Raw genomic sequence first — 16,151 nt, forward strand, 5'->3', positions numbered from 1 at the left:
TAAATTTTGGATCTTGGAGTAACCCTCATCATATTTCTTGAGCTTTTCCCTCAGCTTTTTTTTTGGACCTGGTTTCGTCTCTCCCGACTGATATGTTCCAACATCAGCCCCCTCATCAAGTGGTTTTCCTTCATATAAATAATCTTGGAGGACAATTTAGTGTTATAGGAGTTATAGTCTCAAGGGAATTTCTAAGAGCCAGTAAACTAGACAGAATTGAAACCAAAGTTAGTCCACAAATAAGACAGGGGGCGAAAAGCATTGTCGCCTAGGGACTTTTGAGCACCTACCTCCTCTTGGGTAAGTAGAAAAACTCTGCCCCAGTAGCCAGGAAAGAATCCCCTCATACTTCTGGACCTTAGCATTGGCAGAGTCGGAAATCTATTCTTAATCTTGCCTTTTTTCCCTTGAAAATAAAACCCTCTGGATGGTTATGGGGGTTATCAAAATCCCCGCATGTGGCTTGGATTTTATCCCCTTTTCCTCTGCTCCTCCAAGGAAAGGAAATCCTTGTCACCTGACATGCAAGACAATACATAAATATAACATGCTATTTGAGAATACCTATAAAAGCCCCAAAATATTCAAGCTTACTCTGGTATTTATCAAGGGAGTCATCATCCTCATGCCAACGCTCAATCATTGTACGAGACTCAACGACCTCAAACTTCTCCAGGAGGCAAACTATTTTAGCCTTGTTGTAAGTAAGGCACTTATAGTCATACTCAGAAGTCGCATCGGGTTTGTCCGTCTATGCCAAAGAGAAGGGAGGGACTCCATCCACCCCCACAATAATGTGAAATCCTTCTCTCCCTCTTACTCATGCAAAATTTTCCTTCCAAATCTTATAATAGTTTGAGTGGGTTTTGAACGTGGCCTTTCCCAAAAGGCCACATAGGATTACTCAATCCCCTTTTAAAGGCCTAGTGGCATAAAATGAAAAGAACACCCCAACACTGGGGGAAACTTCCAACCCTTGGCACACCATTATGGATGCCCTAACAAACCTCAACTATTATGAACTAGGTGAGAAGGCACAATGTTGAGGATACTTAGATTTTCCACCACGAAAGGATAAAAGGGGAAAAGAACCCTCATCTCCTTGATGAAGGGGAGGTAGAAGTATAAGTAGGCAGGGGAAAGTCAGAAGGGATGGCCATGGTAACCTTCTTTGATGGTGAATAGGCCTCCAAAATGACCATCTCTTCGTCTTATAAGGAAGAGACATCCATCTCCTTCCAAAAGGAGATGATCTTCTCCTTTCTGATATAAAAGGATCCAATTTCTTTGATATATTTTGAAACAGTGGAGGGGGAAACCATCATCTCTTTGTTCTTGGGAACATAGAAGAACAAAAATAAATAACTACCATCATCACAATCGCTAATAGGTGGAGCTAGTGGAAATATACCCAAACGTATCGCACACTCGAACATACAACAAAGTCGCCATCGAACTTTACTTATTCCCAAAGGAAAGGGAAAACATCGATAACACCCGATGAAAGAGATATGTTGGGTAAGGAAGTCGGTTATACAATGGGAAGGTATTAGCACCCCTTACATCCATGGTACTCCATGGGAACCATTTTGATTGTTCTTGCTCGAATAGGTGTTATATCTAAGGATCACTCGCGAAAGAATGAGGGAATGAGGAATTCATAGCTTCGTAGTTCATAGAACTAATGGTGGGAGATGAAAAGAAGTGGTGATAAAGATATGGTCTATACCAAAGGATTGTGTTGTTTGAACTCCAACAAAAGAGTGAAATATGAACCCAAGAGTAAAACTGGTATGAACCAACAAGTGAGGGGCCCGAGGCATGGTGTCACTGTATTGGAATAACTGAAAAGAAAGGGTTGCCTGTATACGACTGCAAAGTAAGTAAGGAGATGTTCATCTAAGCAACAAGAGGACTAACAAGACAAACGAATCGGCTATTGGTTCACAAAGAGATTTAAGGTGGAGCTCAAAGAGATAATGTATTTGCCTCAAAGAATAGGATATATCACATGAATTGAATGAAGGTAGAGTATGAGCGCATCCTGGAAATGAACGAAATGAATGACCAAAGTCAAAGAATTAGAGTTTTGGTAACAAGTGACTACAAAGGTGTGATTTGAATCCAAAGGTCAAGGTATACTTTGGAATCCATAGGAGAAATGAAATTTGTACCATAGAGGGAAGGTGGCACGAACCATAAGTAAGGGGCCTATAGCATGGTATACTGCATGGTTGGGCCGAAAAAGAAGAATTAGATGTCTGGGTACAAGCCAAACTACTCTAGGTACAAATGCGGATTCGTCATTATATGGTCCTAAAAGGGTATATATGAAATTCCAAAGAAAGTTGTATTTCAGTCTCAAAGAAACAATATGTCACTAGGTGAACGGTTTATGGTCGAAGGTAGATAATAGTTCATGAAAGATATGAATGGTGCCCTAAGGCAAAAGGAAGAATAATAAATAAGTATGCTCACGAAGGATTTGAACCCTTGTGCCTACGCATTCTCATCGTGGAATGAGAAAATCAGAGCAATCGTAGTTCAGCCTACTATGGCTGAAACAAAAGGGAATGAGATTGATTTTCCAGGGCACACTACCCTTCAAGGATGAAAAAGGAGTGCCAAGGTTCATAACCTTCTAGGCAATGTATCACTACTAGAGTTTAAAACTAATGATGTCAAGGAACCAAACTGCCAAGGTTTATCACCTTACAAGGCGAAAAGAATCAAACACTAGAGTTTATGACTCTCATGGCAACAAACTGAATTGAATAACCAAGGTTTAACACCTTACAAGGCAAGGAAGAATGCTAGAGTCCATGACTCTCAGGGAAATGAGTTGAATTACCAAGGTTTACCACCTTTCAAAGTAAAGAGAACATATGCCAGAGTCCATGACTCTCAAGGCACAGAACTGAATCTAATAGCCAAGGTTTAACACCTCACAGGGCAAAGAGAAATATATGCCAGAGTCCATGACTCTCAGGGCAGAGAACTGAATTGATTAGCCAAGGTTTAGCACCTCTCAAGGCAAGGAACATATGCAAGAGTCCATGACTCCAAAGGCAAAGATCAAATGCCAAGGTTTATCACCTTACAAGATAAAAAGAGACAGATTCCAGAGTCTATGACTCTCAGAGAAAATAATTGATTGAAGGAGGGTGTACAACCATAAGTTTCCAATAGCAAAAGATGCTCCATTATTGAAGTGTTGAAAGCTTGATACTTACTTGAAGAAGAAGACTTGTCAATTGTGTTATTCAAATTGCACTAAAGTCTATGAACAAAGGAGAATACCTTGAGAAAATGGGTCAAGCATCCTGTACCCAAGGATATTCTATAAAAGGATAGGAATTCTCCACTCTCATCATTCTTTGTTTTTTAAGGCTCATAGCGTGCAACTCGAATCAAAATTAACAAGTTGCTGATAGGAGATCCTTCATGTTGATCTTATTGATGTAGTGCCACTTGTTGTAGAAGAAGACTTGACAGTCAAGTAATTCAAATTGTGCTGACAAGAGATCCTTCGTGTTAATCGTATTGATGTAGTGCCACTTGTTATAGAAGAAGACTTGACAATCACGTAATTCAAATTGTGTCGTACCCATATATATTCAGAATGAGCTAATGGAATTCTCCAATCTCATTCCTTCTCTATTGCTTAAGGCTTGTGCCACACACTTTGAATTATGATCAATAAGCGTTGATACCTTTGAAGTGCTTGAGAACTAGTCCACTTTGCTAGCTATGCTTGATTGATGTTATCTTGAAGTCTTGATCTTGTATTTGAACCTTGAGGTATTGAGCTCTTGAGATTTAGCATATCCAGAATATCTTAAGCATAATGAACTTTCCATATCAAGTGATCAAGGGTCTTTTGATCACTTGAATTAGGCTTGGGGCTTACAACACAATTACAAAGAATTTGGTTGACCAAAGTGACCTTTGGTCAACACTAATCAGAGGGGTTGAAATGAATAGTTGCACTATGTACAATAATAACCTATTGAATTAATCAACTAGTTAAGAATCCGATAAATCTTATCAAGGCCCTAAACTAAGGGTGCATACATTAGAAATCAAGATTTCTATGCCTAAAGGGCAAAACGGTTATTATGTAAAAAATGAAATAATTAGGAAAATAGTTTCTAAAATCAATATTTAATTAAAAACTAATCAAGCCCCAATTATCTAATTATGCAAAAAGTCTAATTATCCTAATCAACATCTAAACATATCTTTAATTAAAAATCAACTAAAATTCTAAAAATCTAATTAATATTTATTCTTCAAGGAAAATTAATTAAAATTCTAATTAACCTAACATTCTAAATCTATTAATCCTAAATCTAGTTAATTTCTAATTAAAACTAAATAGAAAAAACAAAAAAAAGATCAATGGAAATGGGCCTTATTGGAAAGGGGAGTGCATGCTCGGATGTTGGGTGTATGCTGGTGGTTTTCTAGCCAAACATTTGGGCCTGGGGCTCAAGGCCCAGGCGTTTGAACATTTCCAGAAAGGGGGTGCACAATGTGAATGAAGGTCATGTGAAAGAGTAAGCTCGTTTGGGCCTTAGGCCCTACCCGGTTCATGCCACGAATAATCAAAAAAGGGGAAATTACATGCTTCAAGCCAACGACGCTTATCCTCATATTGAAAATGCAAACGACAAAACACCACCGAAAACACGTCGTATTCATCCAAACCATCGCATCAGCATCATGTTCATCAAATCCTCAGCGTCGCGTATGATCCCGTCATCAAGCATCGAGTTCGTGAGTTGTATCGTCGTCATATTGCTCGCCAGCATCGAGCTTATGGTTAAGCCAAAATGGAATTCAAATTGAAAACAACCATGCAACATTAATGATCGTCCTATTGCTTTCCGGATAAATGCCTTGGCAAAATGAAAGTGAAGTCTTCCGATTGGTACCCTTGCGTTGCGTTAACTGGTATGCGTCATCTCGTTTCCCTTCTCTCTTCTGGTTCACTTTATCCTCTTCTGTTTTCCGATTGGTACCAAGTGTATTAGGTTGGATTCCTGATGTTAGTGAGCTGTTATGATAGCTCTGCATTGAGATATCATGAAATGAGCTTAAATGCGGCTCCCGTTAAAATCTGTTAATAAACTAGGATTTTTGTTAACGTGATTCTGGTTATGGACAAAGCTCAAATTAAATGAGAATGATAGTAGTGTTCATGCTGAAATAAATTATGTTTGATCTTTGACAGTATGAAGCTAATTGGTTCATCAAGGTAATTACATTGCAAACTGAAGCCTTTTGATCTTTAGTTTTGGTTCACTTGCCCTGTTTTGGAATGGTTTAAGATTATTGTGTATGTACACTCAAATGAAACCTTTACCCAAGTTGAACTAGTTAATATTTAAATTACTGTTGATTGTGTTAATTAATTTGACATGAAGTTGGTTTGAATGTTAGGTTAAATTTGAATGATTTTGAATAAGTTCCAAAGGACTTGAATTATTTTTGAAAAGTTATATTAACAATGTGCTTGAATAGTTAATTAACATGGTTTCAAAGTGGTGCTTGAATTTTGACCTTTGTTAATGATTGTGAAGTATGCGTATGTAGTTAGTTTTAAAGTTGTAAATTGATCTTAAGTGAATGGTTTTCTTCATGGTGTTGTAGGTTGACGTTTTGTACTCGTGAATGATTTTTGGCACTTATGCGCTCGCGTGTTGGAACGATTTGTTGCTTGGTTGGAATGTTTATGAAGAGTGGATGGAATGTTATGGAGACTTGTATTGGCTTGGACTCTCTTTTAGTTTATGCATTAAACATTGTAAATTGTAATATAGTTTGAAGATATTTGGATAGGAAACATGATTAGAAGTGGATTGTAGTTTTAATGCAAAAGTATGACAAAAGTGTAATTTGAATCGAATTTGAAATGTGAGTTGAAGTTGAAATTATATTGAAATGCAAATTGACGTTTGAAATTGAAGTGTAAATGTAATTTAGATTGGAATTGAATTGAAATGGTATATGAATCAACAAGTTAATTTATGAATAAACTGAATTAGTTGGAAATGGTTCATGAATTGCTATGAATGTTTGGCGTGGGATTTCTTGCTTGTGAAGTAACACGGAAGATCATATAATCAAATATGGATGTAGAATGAAATTAAAATTAGCTTTATGGGAAAAGTGTAAGGGTTGACTTTGGTCAACAATTGACCAAAAAGTCAACTTTTAAAAATTGTAATTTTTTGATTTCTTTTTGTAATGGACTATGTATGCCTTTTTGATTGAATGAAAAATAAACGGATTGGATGAAATGACCATGGATGAATATGAATCAAACTTGACTTTTGAATGAACTTTAACAAAAACCAAATTGAACTATGAATGACTCAAACACCTTTAATCACTTGAATCATAAGGATCATGAACATGAACCAAATGGACTAAGATACATGGATGAATCAATAAATAATCAATACCCCTATGAATCACAATGGATCAAGGATAATCAATGGACCCAAAAGGTCATTGCATCAGTGCAAACATGAATCAATGACCAAAGACCTATGAATTTGAAAGTACCATGGACTTATAATCAAATGATTAGGCATGGCCAAGTAATATGTATATGTATGGATGCTTGAACAAAGCCTTGAATTAGATGAAATCCCAAGCATATAGACATGTAGGTCAAATGAATGAATCTTATGAACTGAGAAAGTTTAATGGTTGATGATTCATGACAAAATGGTCAAGAACCTCCTCCCTCCTGAATTAGGATTCCAATCAATCCCATGGTCAAAATTCAAATAAAATGTCACACAAGTATCAAGCATCCCTGATTAGGGTTTCATAAGGCACAACCTCTAATCAAGGTCTTTAAACAAAGCATATATCTCCGTAGTCAGCCTCCTAACACATAGGTCTACAATTAGGGTTTAGTGCTCAATCAAAGCTCCCAAGGTCAACCATAAGATCCCATAGTAGTGAAGTCAAGAATTAGGGTTTTGATGCCCAAATGAATGTCATGTTGTGGAATTTATAAATCAAGGTCCAAAGGACGTGAAATTAGGATTTCACCCACATGATGAGCTGTACCACAATCCTCAAGCAAGACCCTGGTTTTTATTAACCACCATCTTTGAATCTATGAATGCATGATGCATATGAATGCAGATGAATCTCAAGTCATAGGTTGGATAAAATATGAAATGGGAGAGCAAATTTCGGGGTACGACAATAGGACTACTAAAGCTCTTGATCCCACAGAACTAAAATTGTACGCCATCCTAAGGCCCTGATAAAAATCCTTTTGTCTAAAATCCCTGTCTAAAATCCATAACTATAGCTATTACGAAGGGGAAAGATAGAATATATCAATTCCTAAAAGGGTTACGAATAGGGAAAAAAACTAGAGGAAGCTTGTAGAAGACCATGCGAGCAGAAAAACCAAAAGAAGCTTGCAAAATGTTATGTGAGAAAAATGAGTAAATAAATGGAAAGGGGGGAATAAGGAAGCATTTCATAAAGAAATTGAAGCTACAAGTGTTCAAAAACCTTTTCGGCTTCTCAAAATATTTTAAAGAGATTAACGTGTTTCTAATAGTGTGAGGGCAAAGACTGTTTAGCACCTCAAAAATAAATCATCATCACTTACATTAAATGAAATTAGGTGTTTTCGTTTGCGTGATTGATGTTTGACATACCTAAATGACATACAAGCTACACAAGAGACACCTAGGAGAGGAGTGATGACTCGCCTTAAATTGAGAGACTCACCCTAACTGAGGGACTCACCGTTAAATTAGGGACTCACCTTCAATTGAGGGGTTTTAATCAAAATAAATGATGAGTCTAAAACACTTCTCTCTTTACAAGCCCTCGTTCTTGAGGGACTATATAGTGATAAATTTTTAAATGCCTGTGATAAGATGACATTGAGCCAAGCCGCATAAGGTGATCACCCCTAAATATGACGCCCATATATAACCCCCACTTTGCTGGCCACTCTCCTTAATGAAAAACATGAGGGTGTTATGTTTGCATAACCTATAACTGCATATGTATGAGGTATTGGTCACGCTTCCCTAAGAAGTCGGTAATCAACAACTTCCCCATTCAAAGGAGAGCAATTACTATTTCAAAAGAGTCCCCTAAATCCATGCCCATAAGCCTTTATAAATACCTTAATCGAGTTAGTATAGACACAAAATACCCTAAGAATACATAGCTTATCACCTCACACAAGTCTTCTCTCTTCATATCCAAAAACATCACCAAACAAGGTTTTTCACAACCGTGAGCAAGTCCTAAACCTCCAAAAGTTCTTAAAGTCTTTGGCCACCCCCTACCAGCATAGGGGTCCTACACATATGTACTTATTGACCCGTACATCTTTCAGCATGATACTTCCACATGATTCCTTAACCATGAAGATTATCAAAATCATCTTTTTTTGATATATGGAATCTTCAAATCCATGCTTTGCTTAGCTTTTTATTTTCCCCCCTTAAAGCTGCAAAATATCCCTGTTAAATAAATTAAGTTTTTATTTTTAGTATCCAAATCTTTTTGGATCCTTGTACGTTAATAATTTTAAAATGTATTGAGTCATACCTCTTAGACCACCTTAACTCATAGTTTTTAGAAAAATAGTTTTAAAGGTTCAAGTTCATGACAATAAGTGAGTTTAAACATAGAACTATTAGTCTTCTCTCTTGGATGACAAATACTAATGAAATATTTATCGGGTTAACAACCTAAACTTTTGTTTAGAATACTTTACCAACTTTTTTTAAAATAACCATCTTTTTCAATTTAAATTCTAAAATAACCTGTTTATCAAAATAATTACGGAAATAACCACATTTCATTACGTATGCGCTAGTTGAACTGGCGCATGTAATTTCCAATGAACATAGACGCCACTTGGTAGGGCGCATGCATGCATTGCAAATGAGCATATACATTATATGGATGAGCGCATGCATGCCTTGAAGCCACATGCATTACATCAGTGTATGTGACAATGCATGTGACGCATGCACTATGCATGTTTTTTTTAATTTCATATTTTATATTTATAAATAATTAAAGTAAATACTTAAATGAAAAATAATATTATAATATAAATTTAAAATACATAACATTTGACAAGACAATTAATGATCCGCCCGATTGAAACGTCTCATGTTCCACATCTAGGTGCGTTAGCCTGTCTTCAAGGTCCCCCACGATTTCCCTGAGGTGTTTGGGGTCTTTGAGAGCTGACATGATGCAATGGTGGCTGGTGTGAAGGTCTGGTGGAAGGTCTAGAGATATTTGATAGATTTGTCATCATTTCTCCCCAATATCTAGGGGGTTGTCGCCAACGAGGCTTCCATAATTAAGTTTGATGCCCATGTGTGTCGTAGTTGGGTCGTTGTAGTTGGGTGGGTTGTGGACGATATGGTTGCCCGAATTGGGACATTGAATCGTTTTGGAAATGAAGCAAAGGTTCCTGTGGTGTACTAAAGTCAAACAATGGTTGGGTGTTATGGCGATGGGATGTTTGGGTGTTCATTGGTGGGGGCTACGATGGTATGGCGTTGAATCGTCTGGGCTATAGACTGTTGTGGTGGCTACGTATGGTTGTTGGTGGTTAGGGTTTGATTCTTAGTTTTGAGTTTGGGTGTGTGACATGAATTTGTTGTGTGTTTGGTGTTTAAGTGTATATGGTAGGGTGATGGTGTGAGGTTGATCGTTGGATTTGGGTTGGTTGCCATTGTTCTTAGGTGGGGATTTGTTGTTGGGCGTTTGATGACGAAGCTCATTGGCGTGGATCAATCAAATACCTTGGCTCAGACACAAATTGTGGCGTTGTAACCTACCTAAACCATGCCATATGATGTTGAGTTGATCTAGCACCATGTATGACTGGTTCATTTAAGATGTGTTGTCATTGATTCCTACAATGACGACACATCTCTTTTGTGAAGTCTCTCCAATCGAAATAATCCCATTGCCATCAACTCTTTGTTAATGCCAATCTCCCAAACACATCGGAGGTTCTGGAATTTGTTGTTTCATGTCGAACTGCAGTTTTACACGGTCACCCTGGTGCATCTCCATAATAGTGAACCGGATAATTGGTGTTTTTGTTGTCCAAACTGCAATATCATCATGGTTAACTTGATGATCAAGACCCAGATACGGCCTCCAGATAAACTATACGAGAATATGACATGATTAGAGGATATGTAATTGGATAAAAAAAATTAAATTAAATGTAGATTTGTTTAGTAGTAATACATCGTCTGGTCCAATGTGGTCTAAAAGATTGCGATAGACTACTACAACGTGTTTGGGGCACCTGTTGTAGTTTATCCCTTTAACTGACCACCTAGATTAAAAAGATTCAAAATATATTAGTTACAGTTTGTTGTAGTATAAAGTCTAATAAATTAGAAGATTAAATATAAACTTACTTTGTGTATAGAGGAATGTGAATGGCTTGTCGTTGACAGGGGCGAGTGACGACAGTCTTGACCAACCCTATGTTTGTAGAAAATAGGTACAAGAATAAAATGTACAAGTATTTATTTTGGTATTTTTACACAACGAACTATATATATGGGACAAAACAGTTGAACCCCAACTATATGTGCTTACCTTATTTATGTTTCGTAACAACGACACATACATAATATTTATCGTATTACCAGTATTTTCAAGAAATAAAAAATTACCAAATAAGATCACAATATAACACTAAGCTTTAATTATCTTTTCATACTCGGTAGATCCTTAGTTTAATGTTATACTTGAATAATATTTTTTAAGATATTTTAAATTAATAACTTGACCCCTAAGTTGACCATAAGTCTCTCCCGTAGTTGTGTCTTCACACAAAGGGGCACCCAACAATTCATCGCATATAGAGTTATCTTGGTTAACTCTATCATTTACGGCCTTACCATCAATACATAGACCTAACAACATGTAGACGTCCTTAAGTGTGACGATACACTCACCGAAAGGAAGGTGAAATATGTGGGTCTCAGGTCTCCATCTTTATAACAAAGCAAGAATAAATTTGTAGTCAACTGAGTATGAGACTATGTTGAGTAGATTACCAAAAACGCATCCTCAGTTTTTTGTTTTTGCAACACAGAAGTAACTCGGTTTACAATAAATAAACAATCAAATTTTTTACATTTGAAACAAAGAATAGAAAAGAAATTGCAACGTAGTCAGGTGGGACAAATCATCTACAAAAATCCGGTGTTCTTTGCAGACAACCAAGTAAAGTTTTATCAGTTGAAGATTCGAGATCATGACGATGTTCACCATATGTTTCTCAGTCATGAACAATTTGGGTACAATGATATAGAGTTATATATATTGACAGAATAAAATCAAGTATCTCAGTTCATTGATCCGTCACAAGTATTTTGTGAAACTGATGACGATGAACAAGATGAAGTCGATAATGTTGACGAGGAAGAAGAAGAAACCGAGTTATTGGTGATATAATGGTGAATGATGATGATGATGATGATGAAGAAGAGCCATTACCATCTAGTCATGTATATTGTCCACCTCAACACATTACAAGCTTGAATTTGGGTGCAGATGAACCTTCGTCAGATATATTTTACAATCCTTATGTGCAAATTCAAGGATCATTGAAAGAAGGAGACAAATTTTGCACAAAAGAAGACTGTGACAGAGTCATTAAATAGTATCACATGGAATTCTCAGCTGATTACAGAGTTGATCGAACTAATGCAACGAGGTATAAGATTTTTTATCGAAATGAGCTCTGCATGTTCCGGTTGTCAGCATCTTACTGGAAGAGGAGTGATTCTTGGGAGATTGGTTTTATGGGTCCAGTTCACACATAGGTTTTCGGGGCGTATCAACCATGCATCAAAGGTTTTGGTTTCTGTAAACCTATTATACAAATTGATGATACATGGTTGTACGGGAAATATAAAGGAACTTTACTGATGGCAGTGTTACAAGATGGCAACAACAACATTTTTCCAATCGCCTTTGTGCTAGTTGAAGGAGAGACTGCTGGGGGATGAAGTTTTTTCCTAAAAAATATCTGATTGCACGTTGCTCCTCAACCTAACTTATGTTTGATCTCAGACCGGCACCCTTCAATAGTGAGTGCCTACAAAAACATTGATAATGGCTGGCAGGATCCTCCGTCGATGCATTGTCTACTGTATTAGACATATCACTCAAAATTTCATACGGGAGATCAAAGAAAAAATGTTGTGGAAGAATTTTGTCAATGCAAGATATGCATTAACAGAACCTTCTTTCAAACAATACCGCGAAGACATCAGATTGTCAAACGCAGATGCAGTAAGGTGGATCGACAATATTCCATTGGAGAAGTGCACTAGGGCATACGAGAATGGTCAACCTTGGAGCCACATGACAACAAATCTTGTGGAATCAATGAACTCTGTCTTCAAAGGCATCCGAAACCTACCTATAATCGCTTTAGTGCAAGCAACCTATTTCAGGCTAGGGGCGTTGTTTGAGACCAAACGTTCCAAATGGAGTTCAGTGTTACAATCTGGACATTTATTTAGTGATGCTTCAATGAAATTCATTAAAGAGGAAGGTGCCAAAGCTAACACACGTGCGGTCACGGTGTTTGACCGTACTAAAGGTTGGTACAGTGTTGTTGAGTCCATGGATCACAATGAAGGCATGCCTAGAGGACACTATCGATTGGAACTAGATAAAGGTTGGTGCGACTGCGGAAAGTTCCAAGCCTTTCGTATGCCATGTTCCCATGTCATAGCGGTATGTTCAATGGTTCGACGGGATCCATCCAACTTACCATCCGACGTTTACAAAGTCATAAGCCTTTGCAATGTTTACAAAATTATCTTTTTAGTGGTAGCAAAAGAGGATTACTGACCTGCATATCAATGGGACATTCTCTGGCACAATGAAATAATGCAAAGAAAGAAAAAGGGTCGCCCAAACATCACCCGTATTCGAACCGAAATGGATACGACGAACAAAATGGTTAGATTATGTAGTTCATGTCGCCAACCCGGTCATAATCGTACTAATTGTTCCACTGTTGGAACAAGCACAACAAAATAATTTTAATTATAACTCTTTTGCTTTATATTAAAAACAACATTCATTTCATATGATAACTTTGTGAAGAAATACCATCACAAACAAATACAACACATACAACACATAACCAACACATAAATAACAACACAACAAATAAAATACTATCACAAACAAATACAACATATAAACAACATAACTATGCGATTACAACAATATAACTATGCGATTACAACCATCAAAACAATTTTGTAATGAGTATACATCATCATGTGAACGTCTCTGTCAGTCTTAATATCCACCCATAAATGAACTTCTCCATTTTGGTTGAACTAGGTGTCAAGCCATTGGATTCTTTTGATCCTTTCACCCTCTGCAATTTCCCCTTCTAACCAACGATTCAAGGTCCTGTTAAGTCGTTCGAACGTATCCATATTCCAAAGAAGGATCTTTATCGGAGGCTGCACTGCTGAAAAGATTAAATCGGTATTTCTCTTGTGAATATATGAATATACAGACATTTTAAAGAAAAGAAAATTGAAGAGGATTGAAGAAAAATAGAAGGAAAATGAAAGGAGGGTAAGAAGTTGTGTGAAAAATTATGGGAGAAATGTTGTATATTTATAGATCAGCACAAACATGCATGCGTCAATGCTTTTGGCGCACACACACATGACTACATGCATGCGCCAATACATGTGACGCACTCACATGCATGCGTCATTGCATGTGACGCCTTCACATGCATGACACAATGTTGCGTTGAACTGACGCATAAGTAATGAAAAGTCACTATTTCTATAATTAATTTAAAAAATAGATTATTTTAAAATTAAAATTAAAAAAGATAATTATTTAAAAAAAAAAATCATACTTTACCTCCATTCCATCAACTGATTTATAAAAGTTAAAGTGATAAATAAAATATTTTTGTCTACATTAACACAAGACATTATTTTACTATATATTATACTCTATGCATATTGTGAAAAAACACAACACAGACTTTACTACCTTATTTTTTTCTTTCGTTTTTTAATTCCGTTGACGATAGATATGATTTTTTATAAGATATAAACTATTAAATCACTACTAAATTTTTGATAAAGAATAAATTAAAATGAACACTCTAGTATCTTTAAAGTTTAGTTGAATACCGGTATTTTTTAAAGTTAAATAAGAATATTCAATACCATATCATTTTTAATATTATTTTACTTTTTAAAAAATTAAAATTTTATATCGATTAACACTAAGATACTGGTACTAACTAAAACTAAAAGATGACTAAGAATTTGCCTATAATTAATATTTAATACTAATATATCTTAAACTATTTTAAAAACTTATTGCTAATAATTTAATAAAATTTATCATTACATTGGCGACTAAACGACTATATGTTTTATTCGGTAATCTTCAAAAAATTCTATTTTTTACTTATAGTAGAGTATGCACACATAGTTTTGCATTCATTCATGTAACTAGAAATTTTGTTCCGATGCTAAATGAAACACATTTCATGTTGATATATAATGTGTTAGAGACGCAACGCGATTGGCCTCAAGTCGGTGAATAAAACAAGAGCAAATTATAATGATGTTGGCATGTTGATTGCATGCTTTACTTTATTTATGTAACTGATTTACTCACGATATTATTCATATACTCACGTTTAAATCACTCGCATAGTAATTATGAAATGAATTATTTTTAACATTTAAAGAAAAACAAATTCTTTAACTTAAAAAAAAACAGTTTTACTTTAAGCACAACTCATGCCTTGGATCACCTCTATAAATTTCAACCATTTTCAGAACTAAATTCATCAACATTTCTCATCAATAGCCTTTTGCAATAACTAAAACAATGGCAACTCCAATCAAAATCATCTCGTTCTCGATATTAGTTTTCGTAACCATTAACATAGCTGATGGTCAAGCTCAACCAAATCAATCAACCTTGGTGTTCTACCTACAAGATGTCGGAAAAGGGCCTAAAGCAACCGTTTCACCCGTTATAGGCATCAATGGCAAGGTTTGGTCATACAACACATTTGGAACAATATTTGTTGTTGATGATCCTGTTACATTAAGTCCTAATCCATTTTCAACTCAAATCGGAAAGGCTCAAGGTACAATTACAGTAACTTCTCAAGATGGTGGAAATGTGAACATAGTTTTGTCAATTGTGTTTAACAATGCGCAATATGCTGGTAGTACTTTGGAAATTCAAGGTACAAGTCGTCAACGAGATAATTTAAGAGAGCTTGGAGTTGTTTCTGGAACGGGAAGGTTTAGATTTGCTAGAGGATTTGTTGTATTTGAAACTATATCTTATGATCCTACTTATAGTCAATCTGTTATTAGGTTGACATTAACCTTGGAAATACCTTAAAAATATATGTATTATTATACAAGCTATGATGATACTGGTTTCATATATGTACCGATAAATAAAAATCAAAGAGCAATATTTGATCCTTTTATTTTATTAATATTTCTTTATTAATATTATTTTGTATTCCATGTTCAACTGTCAACCTATTAAATGTTTAATGTCGTGTATCTTGGTTAGCAACGTTGTCTCTGTCTGGTTTGATTCTTGCCCGATAGATTTAAGGCGTATTTTTAGGTTGGAGTGATCTGATTTGTCTGTTAGGCACGTTGTCTAGTCTCTCTTTATATGGGCCTTTGATCCTCCCTTTCACAAAAAATAATAATTTTAAATGTCACAATTTTGAGGCCAAGATGATGCTTGTAGAGGCATTTTAAGGGGTGATGTTAGAGTTTTTTTTTTTGTGTTTTGGTTTTTAAATTAACTATCAAATGCTCAAACTATGAAGCAGTACTTTCAGGAAGTTCTAGACTTAGGCGTGCTTAGAGTAGAAGATATTATCTTTTAGTACTCTATTTATAAGAGAAAAATTATTTTTAGGTTCATTGAATAATCGATGTATCTGGACTGTATCATGGACCAGATACATTGATTATTCAATTAATTAAAAAATTAACTTTCTCTTATAAATAGGGCCAAAGAGAATAATAATGATACATAAAATTTATAAA

At 35.8% G+C, this 16,151-nt stretch overlaps 1 protein-coding gene and 1 long non-coding RNA gene across 2 annotated transcripts; both read left to right on the forward strand.

The window, feature by feature from the left end:
• Positions 1–4,603: 4,603 nt before the first annotated feature.
• Positions 4,604–5,966, forward strand: LOC127100786 (uncharacterized). Its single transcript, XR_007794476.1, has 2 exons — positions 4,604–4,956; positions 5,656–5,966. It is a non-coding gene; the product is annotated as an uncharacterized LOC127100786 (long non-coding RNA).
• Positions 5,967–14,893: 8,927 nt separating this feature from the next.
• Positions 14,894–15,576, forward strand: LOC127100787 (pterocarpan synthase 1). Its single transcript, XM_051038062.1, has one exon. The coding sequence runs from the start codon at positions 14,953–14,955 to the stop codon at positions 15,478–15,480; it is 528 nt and encodes a 175-aa protein (XP_050894019.1). The 5' UTR covers positions 14,894–14,952; the 3' UTR covers positions 15,481–15,576.
• Positions 15,577–16,151: the final 575 nt, after the last annotated feature.

Source organism: Lathyrus oleraceus, chromosome 7 (genome assembly GCF_024323335.1).
Source record: "Lathyrus oleraceus cultivar Zhongwan6 chromosome 7, CAAS_Psat_ZW6_1.0, whole genome shotgun sequence".
Lineage (NCBI taxonomy): Eukaryota > Viridiplantae > Streptophyta > Magnoliopsida > Fabales > Fabaceae > Lathyrus > Lathyrus oleraceus.

Bases quoted from the DNA above. Each gene is read 5' to 3' on its own strand.
- LOC127100787 (XM_051038062.1), top strand. From the start codon at position 14,953: ATGGCAACTCCAATCAAAATCATCTCGTTCTCGATATTAGTTTTCGTA.